General features: G+C 36.8%; 1 protein-coding gene across 1 annotated transcript in view; it reads right to left on the minus strand.

The window, feature by feature from the left end:
• Positions 1–11,892: 11,892 nt before the first annotated feature.
• scfd2 (sec1 family domain containing 2) overlaps positions 11,893–22,581 on the minus strand; it is a 94,575-nt gene continuing 83,886 nt past the window's right edge. Inside the window, exons 6-9 of the mRNA XM_065257145.2 lie at positions 15,813–15,958; positions 15,204–15,338; positions 13,940–14,059; positions 11,893–13,048 (exon numbers count right to left, since the gene is read on the minus strand). Of these exons, the coding sequence (XP_065113217.1) occupies positions 12,956–13,048; positions 13,940–14,059; positions 15,204–15,338; positions 15,813–15,958 (494 nt within the window). The 3' untranslated portion in view covers positions 11,893–12,955. The remainder of the gene's footprint in view (positions 13,049–13,939; positions 14,060–15,203; positions 15,339–15,812; positions 15,959–22,581) is intronic.

A 22,581-nucleotide genomic window follows, 5' to 3' on the forward strand; every position in this document is an offset into this window, starting at 1 on the left:
AATCAACAGCATTGCTGGCTCCCATTCGGCATTCCAGAAGTAGCAAACAATATTCAGACATTCCATACTTTACACTTCACCACCACCCTGGGTCCTGTAACACAGGTTAAGGATGGTTTTTCCTACATTTTTCCATGCAGAAGTTCTGCGAGTGGGCAAGCAAGAATGAACTTCAGGCCTTGGAGATTACGAAAGGTACAAATAGGACGTTCATTAAGCATTTAAATAGAGTCATTTAATCTGGTTAGATATTCCGAAGGTAACTGTTGCCTACATTCCGTGTGTTTGTTGTAGTCCAAGAAAAGAGATTTAAGTAGGAGACGATAACTCACGTCATCGTTTACTTTGAGATTTGTACTTTTGCATATTGTTAACTTGTAACACAAAGGAAATTTAAAATCGGGAATCGGAAAATAAACCCGTGCATAAAACGCGACCGTTGGTTTGTTCTAATCACATGACCTGCGGTAAGCTTGCGGCATTACCAAAAGTTGAGATGTTTTAAACTCGATGCGGTGCGGATGCGCATGGAAAAAAAGAGCGCGTTGCTTCCGTTATGAGCGTGCATACCGTGCGCCTACATTTGAAATGACGAACTTGATCGCGCAAAAGACGCGATATGTGAATCGCCCCTAAAGGTCCTGTTTTTCCTGTGTTTTGAAGCTATGATTGCATTTAAGGTGTGCAATATAACATGTGTTCATGTTTCCTGTGTAAAAACAAAGTATTTTGACACAATTTACTTATCTGTATTCCGCTGTTTTCACTGTCCTGTGGGCGGAGTTTAGTCAAAAACTTTTATATTGACGTCATTCAATCGGGAATTAAAGGGCTGTAGTACAAACCGTTTTACAGAAAAAATATGTTTTTTTCTTTCATGGAGAAAATGATTTCCTTAAAGGTCATATATATATTTTTTTTAAATCTTATTATCTTATATGGTAAGTTTTACATTCATAAATGCAAATGGGCTCGGACTAAGCCCAATATTACCCAATAAGGTTCAGATGAAGAGTTATTTTGAAACATTGAAAGGACTTTCAAACCCTAAAGCTACCAAGACTATGACATATACAATGCGTTAAATTCCTCATTTTGAAAGTATTGTATTGTATACCCTCTTTATTTTACAGTATTTTATTTTTATTTATTTTATTTTCTCCTTTTTTTCCTTAAAGTGTATTTCTTTTACTTTAAATGTTATTTGTAATCTTTTATGCTTGCAATGGTGCTATGATGCTTTGATTGTACAATTATTTTGATACAAAATAAAGCACAAAAAAAATTTTTTATGATACAAACCGTCTGTTCACTGTAGGCTTTGAAAGGGACTTCTGTTAACAAAATATATCATCTGGCAGTGAACTTTGAGCTTTACCATTTTACGGGGATTATTTATGCTCTAACAGCAACATTACACACTAACTTAAGTTTGAAAAATGGGATCAGGAAAAACGGGACCCTTAAAAGAGCAATAGAGTCATTTTAAATGTCAAATGTAGTTTAGTTCTTGATGAGTTCCTCTGTGCAACAGAAAAGCAAATTTTTGTACCTGGTTATTTTGCTATGACTATGAATAGCCTCTCAGAAGCCAGAGCTTGAAAGACGTCACCTGACTGCTTCCTGAACCTTAACTTGAACTCAAGTCTAGCAATAGGTCACCTGCCCAAACCAGACAATTATGAAAGAGGTGTGGATAGAGCCAATAATAGCCACATAAAACTGGGCCATTAAGCCTGTCAAAGATTAAAATTCTTTACATCCTCTGCTGATTCAAAATCATCTCTGTCGTCAATGCGTTCGGCTCCAGGAGGCTGCGGCTGCCCGGTCTGTCCAATCATTCGACCGGTTAAATAGAAAATGAATCACAGGCTGCTTGGCATTCATGGTTCTTGTATGCTGAAACTCTGCTGACCTTATCTGGTCAGTCAAGACCATACAGCTCAAAATTACAGCTGAGGTCATGAACACAAAACAGATCTCTTGAGGCCTTCTTACAGACCTCAACCACAACAGACAAGACCAAATTTTCCTATGAAACAATGACTACCAGTTAAACACGTTGCAGCACATGCTTATCTTTTTAAAATATTTTCCACATTTAGAAAAATGGTAAAATAATTAAACTGCATCATTAAACTATGCATTATTGGAATTGTGCCATGCATGACAAAATGGTTAAACAAATCAAAGTTCTTATGCAGTATTTTAACATTTTGAAAAAGTCAATACATACTTTACACACATAATATATGATGAGCTGCAAAACCCTCTAAGTGCATCTGACATGTTTTCTTGTAAATAAGCTTTTTTATCAGACTCTTAATGGATTCTACTGGTATTTCTGAATGGCCTATAGGTCAAGATTTGAAGCGAAAGTATTTGATGAATGTATAAAACGTGCCAAGAGCATTAGATTAATCTTCCATTAATCATTATTTCATTTTTGACGGAAGTGGCATTTAGCGGCTTTTGCATCCGACCTCATTTATGTATTTGTTTAATTTGTAGGTACATTTTATATTTGTGCAGAAACCAGTTTACTAAACTAATTATTCAGAAGCATTTAGATTAAATTGCTTGTAAGTTCAAAAAAGCATACATTTAGTCAACAGTTTTTTGATTTGGAGTTAAACTGGCATCTGGTATGAAGAGAATCATCTTTGCATACTTTGCCTAAAAAAAGTTCTTGAGATCAAAGACCGGAAATCTGTGTTGTTCTCTGAAGTTAAACTTATCCAGGAAAGAGGAAGAATTCTGGCAGGAACATTTTAAGATTCTTAACATTTCAAGCTTAATCCTTTAAACCATTAGCGTTTGGCCCATGGTGTGAGACTCATAATAATCCTTTTAAAGCAAATCTGGATGAAAGAAAATAACAGAGATGATGAGCAAATGATGACTTCTGTTTTATAATACAAGGACACATAGGTGTTTAAGGGCTGTGTATGTGTGTGTGTGTGTGTGTGTGTGTGTGTGTGTGTGTGTGTGTGTGTACCTGGTAATTATCACGTTGTGGGGACCAATTGTCCCCACAAAGATAGGAATACCAGTGTTTTTGTGACCTTGTGGGGACATATTGATGTCCCCATGAGGAAACAACCTTTTAAATCAAACAAGATGATGTTTATTGAAAATCTAAGGTACAAGAAAGGTTTTTGTGATGGTTGGGGTTAGGGAATGGGGCAGGTAAGGGGAATAGAATATACAGTTTGTATGGTATAAAATGCATTACGTCTATGGAATGTCCCCACAAAACATGGAAACCAGAATGTGTGTGTGTGTGTGTGTGTGTGAGCATTCTACCAATTCATGGGGAAGAAAAGTGTAATTTGGAGAAATGAAGATCAAAGGGTCTAAGCTTAAAAGGGTTGCGCAAGCGTCATTGAACTATTTTTAGTATTTTTGCACAAATATCTAAAGTGCCTGATTAAAAAGCAAATAATAATGTATTTTATGCATTTCTTATATTTGTGTACTTGGTATAGTGTAAATCAACTATTTGTTCATTTGTGCACAACTTTGAGCTAAACAACACACCGTGATGCAGACAGTACCTACACACATTATCACCTACCATCTCTCTGTATGTTTGTTTACCATGCACATTGTATAGGAAATAGAGTTTCAATATTTCCAGTTTACCAACACATACTTACACAGATGCATTGTACGTGTCTTATTGTTCTGAACTAGGTCAAGAAATAGTACACTTTTTCAATAGTGTTCTTACATAAGAAAAATACACACAGCTGGCCTGAATAAGTTTTCTTTTTACAAAGACTGAACCCAGAAATCTTCAGGCAACCATGAATATCTGAAGCTCTCTCAGTATCATCTGAAGACACTAAGCCACAGGTTTTAAATAAGAATAATCTTATTAATAATGTCGACCTGTCTTTAAACCATCTAAGCTAGTTTGGTTAAAATTGGCCAATACAGTGGGTACATTAGTGGGTTAATCCTTCAAGGCAACAAAAAATAAGACAATTGTGCTAATGTCAGATTAGAGCGATCCTGACCACATGTACATGAAGTTGATAGAAGTCGTCGTCACACAAAGTGGCATTTGATTTTTAGGATAGAGCCTCTAGTGTTGGAGTTAATGTGGTTAAATGAACTGCCACAGTTTCACACTGCGAAGGAAAATTAATAAGAAAACACACACACACACACACATGCCAAACAATCAGTTTCACTGGTTCCCGTTTGCCACTAGTTTGCCTTGGCTGAGGGTTCTCGACAGTACATGCAGATTGTTTTTCTCCTTCCTAACTGGAGTTGCATGTGATGTGGAAACGAGATTTTAGTAGATTCAGTATTATTTCAAAGTGATTATGTTTGATAGGAAGCATAGATTTAAAACAAAGGCAGTGTGCAGTACATTTAGCACACAGCTGCAATTATGTTCGGTCACGCTATGCACGCTATGCTTCTGTATGCGACACACACAAACACACACACCCACCCTTACAAACAACTACAAACTTTTTTTTTTTACTTTACTCAGGGTATGGCTAAAACAGAAAGCATGAGCTCTTCTACAACAATATCTCCTGATGTAGTTCTTTCAGTCTACATAAGGTTATGTATATCACATTACACACATGCAATGCATTATGGGCTTCAGATGTATCCCATTGTTTTCTAAATGTTATCCTACCTATACTTCTTTCAAGATAAATGCAAACAAACTTTCTGTACCAACATTTTTTTTAGGGAAACAACAAAGCTTAGGGAAACAGCATTGCGTTCACTGCACAGCATAAAAAGGCCCTGGATTCAAATCCACGGAGGAAACACACTGCTAAGAAATGTTCAACTTGTAATGCACTATAAGTCACTTTGGATAAAAGTGTCTGCCAAATGCATTATGTCATTGTAAACATCATACCTGAATGACATTATAACCGGAGATGACATATGTGGTCCTAATTTCCACAGGCTTAGCCAAAACTAACAGTAGTGGAACTTGTATTAAGTTTTATAGTACACGTTTAATTGTTTGGTGATGGTTTTACAGGGCACGTGCAGTTACACATTCAATCTACTTGTGCTAGATGCTATTTTGTTTGGAAATGATGCCACTGCAAGTGTCTAGTTTAAAGCACTTGAGATAAAACTTTAAATTGTTTGGGGATGACGATGTAGGGCAAATATAGCTGGACAAGTATGGTGCAGTAAACACTTACTTAAGATTCAATGTTAATGTGTAGCAAGTCATTAAATGTATTTGAGGGAAAAAGCTTCGTGTTTCTTTGGTAGTGTGCACTGCACACATATGTGCTAGACATTTTTAAAGAAAACTATTTCCAAATAATAGCATACACAGTTAAGTGCAGTTAAATAGCATACAACGTTAAGTGCACTTGAAGTGAAAGTTACGCATTTTGTGGTAATATTGCAACTGTGCCGGACATTTAGCATATTTGAGGGACAAGCCACAAATTTGATGACGATGACGCAGGGCACGTGTTACCAGACATTTAGCGTACTTGAGGTAAACGCTGCATTTTGTTTGCCATTATTGTTAAACATGCACACAAAGCTGGACTTTTTGAATATAGACAAGCTACACATTTCTAACACAATATAAACACTGACTAAGCTTAGGCTATATGTATAGGCCTTCAATGCATCCATTGCATTTAGCAGGAAACTGTATGACTTTGAACAGTCTAACCAAACCTCAATCTACAAGTTGTCCTCATTTGTGTCTGTTTCAGATAAATGCCAAGCACTGACTGATTTACAAGAGCACTTCTAGGAGGCAACAGTACCTTTTTTATGAGAACACACTGTATACATGAGATGATGGGAAATTTGACAATTAAATGTGTTTGTGTCCTAACAGAGGTCTGCAGAAGCATGAACAATAACACAGACTATATTACTATCAGTGAAGCATGAGGTTTTTTTGTTACATAACCCTGAGGTTGGTGCTTTTAGGCAAATACAAACCATCAACTATACAACAACATATCAAAGCAAAAGGAATGCTCCAGTCACATTGTGTTTAAAACACAAAAATGTCTTTAAACACAGACCAAGAGACAACCAGTAGCCAAAAAAGATATAGAGGCGGTTTTCCGGACAGGCATTAGACTAGTCCTAGACTAAAACGTTTTTGAGAGCTGTCCAAACTAAAAACAACTTGCACTGACATATTGTAAAATACATCAGTGCTCTTTGTTTTGCCTCACAAGTGATGCTTTTATATGTTTGTTAAAACTAGTTATATTTCCTAAATAAACTAAGGCCTAGTCCTGGCTTAAACTAATCCCTGTCTGGGAAACCGGCCCATGGTTACATAACTTTAATTTATCGGTTGAATAGACCTGTATTTTTATGTATGTGTTGCAGTAGTCTAGGTAAATACATTGTCAGGAAAAACGGTCCAATGGTCAAAAAATGGTCCCGAGCTGTCACTGGGGCAGTACCAAGACGTCCTAAAATGCAACATTTGGGAACATATTTATATATTTGTATATATATATTTTTTCTGACCAATAAAATATACGAAAAGAACAATGATTACTGATAGTCATTCAGGCTTGCTTTTAAAGCCATACACAATCACTCTCCAATCAGAAAGCTATAAAATCAACTGATCTTAAGGTTAAAATCCTTAAAAAATTCTATGTCATTGATGAGAATTAAAAGCTTTGCAGTAAAACTGCTCTAATAAAGATCCTATAGAGGTTAGGAAATATTTTGGATTTAAGTTAAGCTTTGAATCTACTTGATATCACTTTATATTAATTAGGAATATTATGATACTGAATACCATAATGAAATCATGACAACTATTATGTACAGTTTTAATAAGGCTTTCCAGTGACCACGAACCTCATATTAATTCTGTGGATTGATCGCCCCCTAGAGGTAGAAAAAAATCAATATGTTTCAATATAATCCAGATGAGTGGCCCACACAGTGAGTTGCCAAAGCATGCAATTAATAGACTCATATATCGTATCGTTTATCGTATTGACACATGTCAATCGTAACGACATGCCCCGTTTCTATAGCATCATATAGCTCAAATGAAACTTATCACAAAAATGAACAATTGAAAATATACCAACGTGATAACAACTACCTTTAAAGACAAAAAAAACCATCTTTCGGAAAATGTTATTGGAAGTGTAAGTAATTTTTTTTATTTTGACCCGGGTCCAGGGGCGGGGGGGGGGGCAGGGGGGGCACGGGCCACCCCCACAATTTGATTGGCCACCCCAAGTGCCCCCCCTCCCACACCATCAGTCTCGTCAGTATTAATTATGTACTAGTGGTTTTGCTTTTCTTAAAATAAAACTTCATATTTTACAGGGCTTTGATTTATTTATATTACATTTTTTTTATTAGCTTAAAATATTAAAATATAAATTTTTGTGGAGGCTCCGCCTATGAAAAATTGTCTAGACCCGAGGAACCACTCTACCGTGACATGTTGTTATCGGAGTCAATTAGTAGGCGCACACTTATAGTAACGAACGGTGGTGGCACCAATAAAAAGCAAGGAAAAACAAGGAAAAACACAGAGGACGGAGAAAGGAGTTTTATGCAGATAGTGAAAAAGGACAACAAAGTCATAGGTGAGTGAGCTGAGTTTTGATATGTTTCCTTAAATGTGGAAACCTGCGATTAGTAAGTTAGAGCTAGCTCCTCTCTGTTACTGTCGAGAATGCTCATTACTAAAGTTGAAGACAACCTAACGGTACATTAAAAGAATATATAAAGTCACGTTTGCCTTTGCGTTTGTAATAAATAGTGGTGTGTTAGATCGCAGTTTATCCATACGGATCAGAACCCACGTTTCAACCCGCATGCGATTCGATCGCGGATTAAACAGGGATAGTTTATAATTTACACGTGTTTTAAAATGTTAACCTTCAAGTGCTTTTAAGCAATTTAACACTAAAAAGGCACTAAGTGAGTAGCTGTATGCAAAGACAGGTTGAATGTGTCCGGTCCCGTTCCAATCAGACGTAATCCTCCCTATATCCTTCAAATATTGATGTGTAAACTTTAGGGAGAGTTGCGCTATTGTATCTCATAGTGTATGGAATAGATCAATGAAAAACAACGTAACGTTTTTATGTGGGGTGACTGTTTAAACTGCGCCGTCTGTGTGTGCATGGGTTTATTTAAGACGACAAGTGCCCTCAATAGTCGACACACAGAGAGAGCTTTGCGTTGATTCGGCGCATGCAAAAACATTAACATGTCATACGACTATGAATAAACGTCTAGAATTTCCTCAGCCTCTAAACTTTCATTGCTATTAACTGTTTTCCTTTTGTTAAGTACATTTTCTGTTGCATGAAGCAGGTTTCACTTTCAGGTGCACAGGCTTTGCAAACTCTAGATAAAACACAAAGTTTAAACCAAGCATTGTCCAACATCTGATCCTGATCTAAACCAGTTTGGATTTATCTGGATTTGTCGACTCCAAACTTACTCTGAATTTTGAAAATTAAGAGTTTGTTGTTCAAATAGCTTCATGCAACAGACCACAGCCTCAGAAGCATATTTAAAGAAAACAACATAAACATTATTTTTTTCTATACATTAACTCACTGGGGCTCTGTGCAATATGCCATTTAATACAACCAAATGTTAGGGATGGCGAAAACGAAAAATTTTCTTGACCGGCCACCGAGCCTCATTGGCCGGTTGAAACCGGTTAACTGATAGGCCTATTAGTTTAAAATATGCTATGCTATTTAAAATAAACAGCCATTTCGAGCCGCGCCTGCAATTTCGCAACTCGCATCTCTCTGCGCTCTGCCTTCGGCTCACACACACACAGACCTCACAATACTTTTTAAATCCCCTACAGCGCGAAACATGAGTCCCGCAAACGGCGCCGTGCTTAGTTTCGATATAGTTTAGGTACTAGGTGATCGCGTTGAACTTGAAAATAAAAGGCGTTTGTGAAGCTCATTTGAAAATTGCCGCGGCTCATTTAATAAAATGACAGCTCAGAAGACTGCGCTTTAGTTTGGGGTAGTAATATTAAAGACATAGGATGATCATCATCACCTTTTCTGTTACCACTGAAATATAGATGTAATGTATTTCCAAATCTAAACCCATCTTATGCGGAATGTTGCCTAATAGACTGCAACACGATAAAACCAATGGATTAAACGGGCACCTTCAGAATGTGTAAAAGCACCGGCAGCAGGTCTCGCACTGTTTTTGTTCTAGAACAAATGCAGCAAAGATATTTAATGCTTGTAGGCATATAGGCCTACGCTGAGTTTTATTTATTTATGATGAGGTGCGTTCTAATTAACAATGCAATGCAAGCAGTGCCGGCGCCTTCATGCACGGACCGGTAATTATATACTCTGCTATATTTGCTTTTTATTTAATAAATACATGCATTTGGTTGATTAAACATTTATTAAAATTAAGATACAATTTATACAAAACGAAATTCACTTCAAAGACATGCTTTCTACAAAGCAAAACTTAATAAAGTGGTAAAAATCATGGCTGAGGATTTACAGAAACAAAACTTACTCTGCACTTTACTGTTAGCCTAAAAGACATAAATGTTAATAATTTGGAACACAACCAGGAGAGACTTTAATTTTAATTATTGTATTACTGTATTTTATTTACTATTCGAATAAAGGAATTTATCAAAAAATAGCCTGTAGCATTTACTTTTCGCAAACCTTGTGAACATGCGAAACCAAAAGCAGTGACCTCGCGCCAAATGTTTTTTTATTGGTTTATAAAGTACAAACAGACCAGTTATGAAAAACTGAGTGTGAGGGATTTGTTCACTTCACACAAAAAGATCTTGGAAAGAAAGAGATGACTAACTGTAGTAGGGTTTAGTCCACTGTCTATAATAGCCTAATTTACAGATCCCTTTTTTTAACCGACAACCGACAACTTTGACCGGTTAACGTTGATACGGTCAACCATCGATCAAACGGTCATCGGTTAACATCCCTACCAAATGTAATATCTTTATTAAGATGATATGCGGACAACATTCAACTTTAGGAAATAAATTAGTTTATGACTTGACAAAGTAACTGAGAAAAATGCATTATTATTTCTTTAGGGACAGACAGACAGTCAGATACAAGCAATAGGACCAATGAAAAGGTCTCAAAAAATTCAGAATTTCTTCATTTTGAAGAAAAAAAGAGAGATAGAAGCAGAAAGGCATGAGGAGAGGGAAGAGAGGAAGACGCAGCAGTAGTCCACTGACTTTTCTGCAAACCAAGGTATGTGTATTACATGCAGAGACCAGAGGGAGGTTAAAACAAAAACACATCAGGAGGTTTAAATGTACTGAATATATCAGGATACAGTATACAGTATTATTACCTTCAATGTAGGGCAAGTTACACTAATTCACTGTTTATATGTATTTAAATGTGCCACCCCTCTCTAAGTCTGTGCCCCAGTCCGGCCCCCCCATGAAAAATTCTCTAGACCCGCCCCTGCCCGGGTCCCGTTCGCAAGGAGAGGGTGGGGTTTATGACTTGTACTGCAGCCAGCCACCAGGGGCCGATCAAAGAGCCAGCAGCTTCACTTTTTAAGATGTATGAGGCACACCCGGTTAAAACTTTAACTCTAAGCTGATTTACCCTGAAATGGGAAACTCCAATGTTACAATTCACAATGGCAAGAGCATGCAAAAAAGAGGTCTGCATACTTTTTTACTATAGTAGGCTAAAACTGGAAGTGCTGCTGTAATTGTACAGAAACTATGGGCATATATTTTGAAGAAAACAACATGGATGCAGAGTTGGTGTGGGAAATTGCTGCTCGAGTTAAAATATCAAAGGTATATAAGTTATTGAAACCTTATATTCATTTTCAGACAGATCAGTGTGTAGTCGGGGCGATACACACATTTGGACGATTTCACCAGACGTACGCACGTTGTTGTGGTTATTCAGCTGAAGCTAAGTAAACTTCCGGTCTGTATTTATTTATTTATCGGACTCTGGCTATTGCCTAAACCAGTGTTTCTCAAACTTTTTCAGCCCAAGGACCACTTTATCTTCATATTTTTTTCTGGAGGACCACCTAACAGAATACCACTCTAACTCTAACTCCAAAAAAACTCCCCCAATAGGAAGGATAAGCCAAGTTTAAGTTTAATATGAAACTGTTTTAAGTCAAAAACAATTTTTTTAAAACAAACGCAATGCTATGTTCAGAAATTATTATATTAATTTTATTTCATTTGAAAAAGTAAATGTGAAATGAGTTGCAGCTTAATATGAACAACAAACTGCACATATATACTATAACAGCCTAGGTCCCACTTAATGTCATTCCAAAGAGCCCTTAGTTTAAAACTGAGGTGGTGGGTATATGAAGTCTTTGGTTGTAACAATAAAATACTGAAAAAAAAATTTCCCCTTAATGTCTAAAATCACTGAAATTACAGGGATTTAACACATGAAACAAAAACTAGTACATTACAAAACTAAGAGATCTGTGGATTTGAGCTGCTCTCAGTTGACGCTTGATCTTTTATTTTGACTACTCTTTGGTTTAGCCAACCAATCCATTTTTACGTTATTAAAACAGAAAGGCAAGAACTGATATCACAGTTTTGCAAGTGCATTAAAAATCTACTTAAATAAGTGACAATTGTATAAACACTTGCCTAGTTTAGGTCATTTTTTGGCGGACGACCACACTTTGAGAATTACTGGCCTAAACTGATCTCTGAAACAAATACCTTGTCGAAAATAAAAATGTTTGGGTTTGCTAAAGACTAGGGGAGACAACGAGCATGATTACAACTGTGTGGAGAGGTTTGGCAGATCTGATACACGTTAGAAATGATATAAACAAAGGTAATTTACTTGTCATTTAAACAAAGGTAATTTACTTGTCATTTACTGTAATTCCTTGTTGCCAAAAATAAACTACTGTAAAAGGATAGCTGTCACCGGTTAATATTATCTTTGAGCGATCAGCTTCTTTCCCGTGTAAACCTATAATCTAGGTTTATTGTAAAATTTAAACCTGGATCAAAATGTTACCCTGATTATTTTTAAACTGTTGTTTGGTGCAACAGATTTATTAAATAAGACTTGATTTAAACCAGATTTAAGCCTAATCCTTGTTGTTCAATCTACTGTCATTATGGCTTCAGTCTTGAGTGTGTTGAAAAAACTTGACAGGCAAATTTCGGGAGATAATGAAGTTTATTACTAGTTACTTTGTTTCAAACAGAATTTCCTACAAAACAACATTTAAAAGTGTTTTCCGAACAACCAATTTTTTTCGGATCTACTACACTCCTACACCCACTGAATCGCTGACTGTGGTGGTAAAAGCCTTAGGGAATAGGGAAGATCATGTATGAATGGAAACTACCCAAAGTGAAAAAATAAATGAGATATTTGAAAATATCTCCCCTCCTTTTTTAACCTCTGCCCTCTTTCCATCTGTCACTACCTGTCACCAACATGCTCCACAACACTGCTGAATTGGGTGAAAGATGAGGGGAAAATGTACTGAGCATCAAAGTGCAGAATCTCTTTATGCTTCTCCCTATACTCAAGTTTGTAATGTTAATGTCTAAATGTGTAAATGAGTGTGATACATTTTTTTACATATTTGATGAAAACAACATGGACACACAGTGCTGGCAACAGATTGAACACTTAAGACATAACACACGATTTTTCAAGAGTATAAGACAATATTTTAGGGTCATTGGTCGCATGCAACAACATGTAGTTTTGGAATGAGAAGTTTTGAGATTTGCAAAAACAACAGCTTGTTGTATACGTGTCTAAACCATTTTTAATGATTATCTTAAATATTACTTAAATTATCACTTAAATATCCCAAAAACTATTCAGATCAGATCGCTCAGTAACCCAATAGGTGAGTAAAGATCTTGGGTTGGTCTCAATGTATTCAACAGTGTGAGTGTATACGATCTGTGCCTTCATACTCCGATGTCAGGTCTGAGTCTGTCTGTGTTGAAGAGTAAGTGAGGAACATCTGAAGGTCTCAGCAATCTAGTGGACATTACTAGTACCTGAGAAAAGACAAAAGAACAGATTAGACAGCCCGCGCGCACGCACGCACACACACACACACACACACACACACAAACACACACATTATTTTTACACACACAGCTATTTTTACATTTCTCAAAGTCACTCATTTAACAGAATAACCCACTTTGGTTTGAACTGTTTGCCTTAAGGGAATACTTTCAGGTTTATAAGTTTGGTAAGAGCGCCCTCTGGTGGATAATAACGGAAATACAGATTGCAGGGAAGCGTTTTCTCTTAAATAAGTTAATTCATCAATGTCAGGGGAAAGAGAATATATTTAAAAGTTATTTAAACAACAGCAAAAATTAAATATAGCAAACAGTGAATAACATGTCATTAAGCAAGTTAATACCTAATGTTTAACTCTTTCCCCGCCATTGACGAGTTAACTTGTCAATTCAGAGAAACGCTTCCCTGCCAATGACGAGTATTTCTGGCTTTCTGCAACACCGCTATTATCCACTTATAAAACCCAGAAGTATCACTATAGGGCAAACAGCTGCATGTCCGTGTATATTTTGAGGATCACTCTAAATCAGATCTCTATCAAAAGTCTTTCACACAAATGGATTTATCTCAGCTTTTTGCTCAAAATTTTGTATTTTTGAAGAAACAAACCCATATTTAAGAGGTGATAAAAAGAGAACTAAAGAATGTAGGATAAAACAGGTTTTTTGTTTGAAAGCAGAGGGTCTGTTCTTTCATTTAATATACTGTATGTTTATATTTTAAGAAGAACATTTTCTGAAAGGCATTAAACTTTTGTGAAAATCATGAAAAATGCTGACACTGGCTGGCAACTTTTTGAAATAAGGCTGTCTGGGAAAGAGTTAAAGAATAAGGTAATGAAGGGTCAGAATTCCCACCTGGGTGCCTGACTTGTGGCTGGAAACAACTTCGCGAATGAGGCGGAGTTCGGATGGTGTGACTCCACCCACAAGGAAGAGAAACAAGAGCGGATGATCGCCTGGGTGGGGCCGATTGACCTGCAGATAAATAAGTATCAATGTGAAAAAGATAAAGAGTGAACACATGCAAGAAAAATACCTATCTGTCCTCTTAAAAAAAACTGTTATTGGGCAAAACACTTATCCCCAGGTTAGACAACCAGTCTTACAGCAACTGTCCATTGAAAACATGAACTTCCCCAGTAAATGTGTTTATGTATGACAAACACAAATCTCAAAAATACACACGGCACCTGGGCAGGCTTTCTTATTCGAGCACACGCTCGCACAGATGTGGATTCTCTGTTCAAAAGAATTTGTGCACGCACATGCAGTGCCACTGTGTGTGACTGGTGGGTCAGACAAAACGTTTCCCTGTGATTGGTTGAATGAATGAGTGAGACTGAATAATAATCAGGAAATTCAATTCCGGCATCTCAAAGAAGGACTGTCCTGCCACGTGCCACTCTGGACCCTAAATTGGCATGGAGTAACATGTGTGACGGAGAGAGAATAAATAAAAACAGGTGTTGGTGAATATGTGCTTCTGAAAAACAGAATAAGCGTGTTTGGCGTACAGAAAGATGGCAAGTGGATGAAAAAAATAAGATTATAAATGTGTACACATGCACATACACACAAAACATTACCCGCCCAGCCAAATTTGATTAACTGAATTAAATACCAATGAAATGACTAAAGTGACCATTGGGAATAAATAAGGCATTTCAATGATTAATAACCCTTTCATTGCCATTAAAGTGAAATTACTGAACCTAAACATAAGAGCCTGAGTACACATTAGTAAACAAGACCCACAGCAGTTGAGTTTTTCACAATAACAACTGTACTAAATTGTAGATATGAAATGATAAACACTCATTGTGTCTGTTTAGGTCAATGGTCTCCAACATGGTGCCTGTGAGGTGCCCGCCAAAGCACAGTCTTTTAATAGCCTCAATTTTAATATTTACTCATTACATATTTTTATATCAGCTTGGTTTCTTTTGTGTATGTTAACATTTTAAACAATAATAAAACATATCAACAAGTAAAATGCAATAAAGAAGTAAATGGTTTTGAGTAGACTATATAAAAAAAGATGCCCTCAAATTTATTTGAGACCCCTGGTTTAGATATATGTTCACTGCTTGTTATGAGGTGTGTGGCTGAACATGTGTACCTTCATGAACATGCTGAAGCCAGTCTTGAGAAGGTCAGTGAGTCCTCCAGACATGTGCTCTACATCAGGACATTCACGCCTGTCTGGGTGGAAGATCTCCTCTAGCACCTGCCTAAGGAACGGCCGGTAGGTAGCCTACAGTATATGAAACGGAGGTACAATCATGGCTTAATGCATGTGCTGGATGAATTCCTGGATAAATTCAGAGATTTTAAGAATTATGCATATAAATACTGGGAAAAACCCTTTATTCGCCCACTCAAACACAAACACTCCACAGGTGCCCTACAGCGTATGCTGATTTTAATAGATCGATTAGCATGCAAAGCAAACAGGCATCTTTCTGTTTCAAAGAAAACTCTGTATTTAAAAGAAGTCCAATATGTACATGGTTATAGCTGTGTGTGAATGATACAGGTATGAATTTTATTTCAGCATTTCTACTTTTATTCACATTTGATGCTTAGTGTTACATTAAGACCCTTGATTTGAACACAGTGGAGATATCAGATTTTTTTCACTTCACTTTTGCTTGTATCTTCCAGGCAGGTCAGATGTTAATGAAACGTAAATTACACATTATATAAATGTCAGTAAAGGGTCACTGACCTGATGTGCTCCATCACTGGGGTTGTACACAGAGCTGAACTGCTTCAGGTGTTGTCTGGCGTGACCGATTCCCGTCAGTGTCTTGAACACTTTCTTCAGGGTAGAGTGAGCTTTATCCATTGTTAATTCCTCGGGGCTGGAGACTCCTATGTACACAATTACAAAGGAGAAAGTCAGGAAAGTCTACACAACATGAAGTATTACAGTGCAGACCTTTAGATTCTTGGTGGACAGGTAATAAATGGAATTTGATTTAATCTAAGCTGGTTGAAGTTGATCTTCAAACGTGACCTACTGTAGATGGTTTGTAGCAGGTATACAAAGTTTAGTCATTTCCTGTAGAAAATCGTGTATCAGGTTAAAACAGCAGACACATTATAATGTAAAAAGTGTTAAAGTTATGCGTTTCATGGTAAAATTGCGACTGTACCAAGCATTTTTTATATTTGAGGGGAAAAGCCACAAATTGCTTGATGAGGATGACGCAGGGCATGTGTAACTATACAGTTGGCGTACTTGAGGTAAATTATACATTTTGTCTTGCAAAATATGCACACAACGCTGGACATTTTGCCTACTTGAGAAAACAAAGGATACATATTTCTAACACAAAATATAAATGCAGAATAAGCTTGAGTAAATGTGCATGCCTTCAATGCATTCCAACCAAACCTCAATCTACCTTCCAGTTGCCCCTATTTATGTTCCTGTTTTAGATAAATGTCAAGCCCTTCTAGGAGGCTACGGTACCTTTTTATGAGAACACACTGTACATGTGGTGATGGGAAACTTCTCAATTAAATGTGTTTGTGTCCTAACAGAGGTCTGCCGAAGCATGAACAATAACACCGACTATAACTAGTGAAGCATGTCATGAGGTTTTTTTTACATAACACTGAGGTTGGTGCTTTTAGGCAAATACAAACCATCAACACAACATCATATCAAAGCAACAGGAATGCTCCAGTGACATTGTGTTTAAAATACATATGTCTTTAAACACAGACCAAACAGGTGAATTCCTTCAATACAACCATTTTACCAGAGACAACCAGTAGCCAAAAGAGATTACATAACTTCAGATTATCAGTTGAATAGACCTGCATTTAAGTCAGAGATATTCTGTTGTAACAGCAGGATGTTTTTGGTCAAAAAATGGTCCCAAGCCATCGCTGGGACAATATCCTTAAAGAGGCCCTATAATATTTATCATTTAGTAACATATATGTATTTGTTACCAATATTAACTATTTGTGTGCTCTTCACTTTATATTATTTAGGAATATTATGATACTGTACTGGACTGTTTCAATAAGGCTCCTGAACCTCAGATTGATTCTGTTAGTTGATCGCCCCCTAGAGGACAAACTCAATACATGCACAATATTATCCAGATCATACAGGCAAATTAAGTTGAGTGTCTGTACATTAAGTTGTCTTTAATGCGAAAAGAGGGTAAAGTAATGAAGTCTGTGCAGTGCACAGTACAACAATTTCTTTGTTTTATAGGTAGCCTATATATTATTTTAGTGCCCAAACTTAATTCCTGCAAAACCTTCAACACAATTTGGATGCTTAATACAAACACACCTACAGTGCTCTTTAAGAATTACAATGACTGACTGTATCAAATAAAAGATATGGGAAGCACTGATAAAAGCTATTATGTTTATAAAAGCTGTCTGATCAGATGGATTTAAAAAGGAACAATAAAATAAGAACTACATGTGTGATGAAGAGACACATATCACTGTTGATAAAACGCAATTTGGGGGATCCAATATAAAAAGCATGAAACACTGCCATCTGGCGTCTGCCTATAAAACTGCACATTAAGCTCCATACAACAGGCACATTTATTTCACCAACTTCTTTTTTTCTTTATTTTCTTTGAGGAAGCGTTTTACTTGTAGCATATATTTAAATTCCCAAAAAGCATATGATGGTGAGCACACAGTTGACAGTACCCACTGACTTACATAGTAGGAAAAATAAATACTATTGAAGTCAATTGGTACTGTATACTGTGTGTGCTTCCCACTGTTTATTATTGTGTTCAACAAAAAATAAAAATAAACTAATACAAGTTTAGAACTACATGATGGTGAGTGAATGATGAGGGTGATAGTTTACATTTTTGGGAAAAATTATACTTTAATAAGTTGGGTTCCTCAAAACGAAAAGGTTTCATGCACAGACCCCTGCGTCATGATTAAGTATCTGGAAGGAAGAAATCTTTACAGCTATGCTACAGTATTACATAAATCTGTGTGCATGTAGGGGAAAAAGCTCTTTCTCCCACAGGGTTAAATGACACCTGGAATTCCCATTACTTCCCAAAAAAACAAACATGTGGTCCTGGAGTACAACAAGCATATCTCCGCCACACACAGTAAGAGTAACCCTTACAAAAATTAATCATGGTTTTGCAAAAAGTAATCAATACATAAAAAATAAAAAAATAAAACATGGTTAATTTTCATAATGGATGTGTTGCAGAAATGATTGTTGACAATGTGAATGAAAACACTGTGTGTGTCCTTCGAGACGCTACTGAAAGACATGTTTATGACATCCTGTCTTGTTCAACTGTTTCAAAACTAAAGCTGCTTCAGCGTTAATTCATCCATCGGTTCATGGTGTCTACATCTCTCATTCACTCTCTTCATCTTAGCCTTAATATGTGTGATAAAAACATTCCCAAGTGCATCATGGGACAAGTAAGAAGCTGCCTATTTATTGAGCATTCATTTATCTGTATGAGATTCATAAAACAGTGTTTCTATAAGTTTATATATAATTATCATCATTATTATTATTAGCTTGAGAACACACATTCACATACTAAAACATGTATACCGGTATTACTACTTTTACCACTTCTTAATTCTGATTAGAAGGATGCATTTTCTCAGCAGAAATTGTCAAGAAAAAAGCATTTACTGCCCACCTCTAGGTTAAAACAGGTATGATAGTGCTAAACATTTAAAAGTAAAACAGGTAACCACTTATATAATGCAAAATTGCAAAAACATTGCAACTCATATGTTATAACATAAGCATAGAAACATAACTGCACACACAAAAAAGCTTAAAAAATTTAAACACAAATAGATGCATTAACACTAAAACATGCAAACATGACTGCTGTGGCGCAACGAGATGGGAATTTGTCAGCGATATCCTAAGGGTTTAATTTGATTGAGTCACAAGGGGGCACTGTGGTTCCAAGAATCAATGGGTTCGACCTGTGACAATTTTCTTTTTGTCCACCCCCACACACGCCATACAAGCCAACAGCACACGCCCACCCTTACACGGACACAAACACTCACCCTGCAGTTAAACTTGGCTGTTTCATTTAATTTTCCTCTAGGAGATTAGCGTCAGTCTTGCTTCATCCAACTTCACTCTTTTTATAACAAAAAAGCGCAAGGACTATGCGGCCCAGATGTGCGTCTCCAGACACATGCCCTCTCCTGCTCGACTTCCTCTCATCGTTGGCTTCTCCCAATATTAATTTCTATCTCACTCTCCATCCTTTCATTTCCTCCCTCTCTCTTACCTTTTTTCTTCCCATCATGCCTCTCTTACACACTGGCCTCTTCTTATCACGAGTGCCGTCCGTTGAAACAAGAAAGACCCTGAGAAAAAGTCTATTTCTCAACACTCTGTCCTGATTTCAACACAAACAAACACAAGTTTCATTGTTCTCACAGTTTAAAAAACATGTTGGTGTTGATTTTACTCAAGAAAGTGTGAGAAATTGGCCAAACGTTGCTTGGCATTGGGAAACTGTTGAGATCAGATTTATTTATGTACTACCCACGCATGTTTTCATGTGGCTGACCAATGGGAAAATGCACCTATTTGGCAAGAATTTGTACAATGTGAATTGTACAGATGCGTACAATTATCAAATAAAAGCAAATATTAAACTCCACCCCAACCCTTCCTCCATCCAAAGTGCCACTGGAGCAAAAGCAGATCGTACTATAACGCTGGTTGGCTGTAAATGTCTATATGAAAAAACAGATGAAACTGTTAAAATGTAATAATTATTTCCCATATATCTAAAGTGTGAAGGAGCGACTATAATAAATGCAAGTATCCAGTACTGGATGCTGATTGGTCAATGGCTGTGGTTTATTCACAATAATAAACAGTTACTGTAAGTTTAGTCTTATTCTATACAACTGACCTAATTTTTGCCAGAAAAAGCATAAGACAAGGTTTTGAAGCACAAAATAAGTTTGTGAGAAGACAACTTTATATTTGGCACATTGTTGACCTACTTCACATCAGTCCTGACAGCACACATCATTCAAGCGGGTACATGTGTGTAAATCAGACATGATGTACTAATTAGGCGACAAGGGCAGCGAAGTGTGTGTGTGTAATGCGAGCCGAGGCCAAACCCTCTGGCTCGAACCCTGAATGCAATGCTCATAAGCGAAATGTGATCCGCACTTGAGTTTTCATAAGAGTGTTTGTGTGACCATATGAATGCGATTGCTATGATGACCCCCTCTGGCAGAAATGAAATATGAACAAGGGCAAGAGCAGGGGGGCTCTGTGCGTGCCTGTGGAAGAAAAACATGAAGCCTATTTAGTGACTTGTCATCAGGGTTTTGCAGGGCTAGTCTGCAGGAATAGACTACAGCATGGTTAACAGTTATTTCACCAATGATCCAGCATGAAATTCTGCCTCACTGCCAAACCAAATCCCCACACAAACCCTTCAGTCCACCCTTGAGCATGTGTTAAGTGGTAGCGAGTGTAAGTGTGGGTGTATTAGCATATGGATTCATCTGTGACACTGACAAATCAATTACAGAAGACCAGATACACAGAAGCACAAAAATTGTTTCTACGATTTAGGAAAAAATGTTGCGTTGTTTCAGCCCATGGTTGGGTCAGATATGGACAAACCCAACCATTGGGTTCAAATTTAACGTCTGACCCTGGACCACAAAATCAGTCGCAATCCGAACATTGAATAAATAAGCTTCCCATTGATGTATGGTTTGTTATGATAGGACAATATTTGGCAGAGATACAGCTATTTGAAAATCTGCAATGTAAGAGTGCAAAAAAATATATATATATTGAGAAATTTGCCTTTAAAGTTAGTAACTCCATTCACTCACAAAAATAAAAGTTATATATTTATGGTAGGAAATTTATTAAATATCTTAATTAAACATGATCTTTACGTACATAATCCTAATGATTTCTGGAATAAAATATATACAATTTTATTTTGACCCACACAATGCATTTTTGGTTATTGCAACAAATATACCTGTGCAACTTAAGGTTTTGTGGTCGAGGGTCACATGGTGGATTGTTTTAACCCAAAATGCTGTTTTTTTTCAATCCATGGTTGGGTAAAATATGGACACATTTAAAGGGGACAGAGAATGAAAAAACATTTTTACCTTGTCTTTGTTGAATAATGGTAGTCTACCTGCATTCACAAACATACAAAAAGTGCTAGACATGCTAAACATCTCAGATTCATAAAAATTCCTCTTTTAGAAATGTCAGCCAGAAAACGGCCCAATCTGAAAAACTGATGCTTCTGACATCACAGGCATCTCACTGCCCCTCCACTTTAAAATAATTGGCTGCATTTTTTGAGTGGCAGCAAAGTCAGCCAATCAGTAATGAGATTGCAAGTTAAGCCAGTAGGGGGAGCCACATAGGTGCAAAACCACTTGTTTAAAATCCCCCACCCTCATAGAGCTATCTGAGAGAGGTTTTTAGAAAGCTTCTAAGGCATTAATAAAAAAATTTTTTGTCTACATGTCACATCACAGAACAAGGATAAATACTCTGTTCAATCATTCTATGTCACCTTTAAGGTTACTTTAATCTAGTGGTTGTGCTTGTCCATATTTAAACCAACCATGGTTAAAGATATACAGATTTGCATTTGATAACATCAAAAAGGCATTAAACTTTGTGGTGCCTTAAACTTCTCTCAAAGTTAGCAAACATGATTTTATCAATTGGACAATTTGGCTTTCTGAGGGTAATCCGTGTAAGTTTTGTGGTAGAAAATCCATATTTAAAACTTTATAAACAAAAAAAACTAGCTTCCGGTAATGCCGCCATCTTAGGTGCGTCCGCATTCAGATGAGTGTGTACGCAGTTTGCTGCCAATTAGGGATTTCCAGATCCGATATTCTGGATCGGTATCGGGGCCAATACGGGCTTTTTAGTTTGGTTTTTAGTTTTAACAGTTATGAACTTTCCACTGCAGTACGAGTATTCTCATGAGAGGATGATGCAAGTACATCAATTCTGCACCCAGAAAACCATAAACGTAGCGTGTATACGAGTTTGGCGCATCAATTCTGCACCCAAAATGTGCATAAAAAGTCCGGTCAAGCGCATAATTCCCAAAATAACCATCCACACACTAAAGCTTTTTTACTATGACAGTTTTACGAAATTAAGGAAAAAATATTTAGTATACTTAACTGATCCAACACACCTATTACAGTATGTGTTCTCCTAAACACTGCCATGACTAATAATTACTAATGTTTCCCGTAATTTGTAAAATATTTTAAATATTGATTCGTACATTTAAAATTATACTACATGTAGCAGAAAGCACTATACACATTTAATTACAGTAGTATTGGGCAGGTGTATTGGCTGATATTCTGAATTTTGATATTTCTAGGACAAAACCGCACGGACTACCCTCAGGAGGCCTTTGTTTATCCCCCTGAAACAATATGGATTACTTTTGTGA

The sequence above is a fragment of the Paramisgurnus dabryanus genome, chromosome 12, assembly GCF_030506205.2.
Source record: "Paramisgurnus dabryanus chromosome 12, PD_genome_1.1, whole genome shotgun sequence".
Lineage (NCBI taxonomy): Eukaryota > Metazoa > Chordata > Actinopteri > Cypriniformes > Cobitidae > Paramisgurnus > Paramisgurnus dabryanus.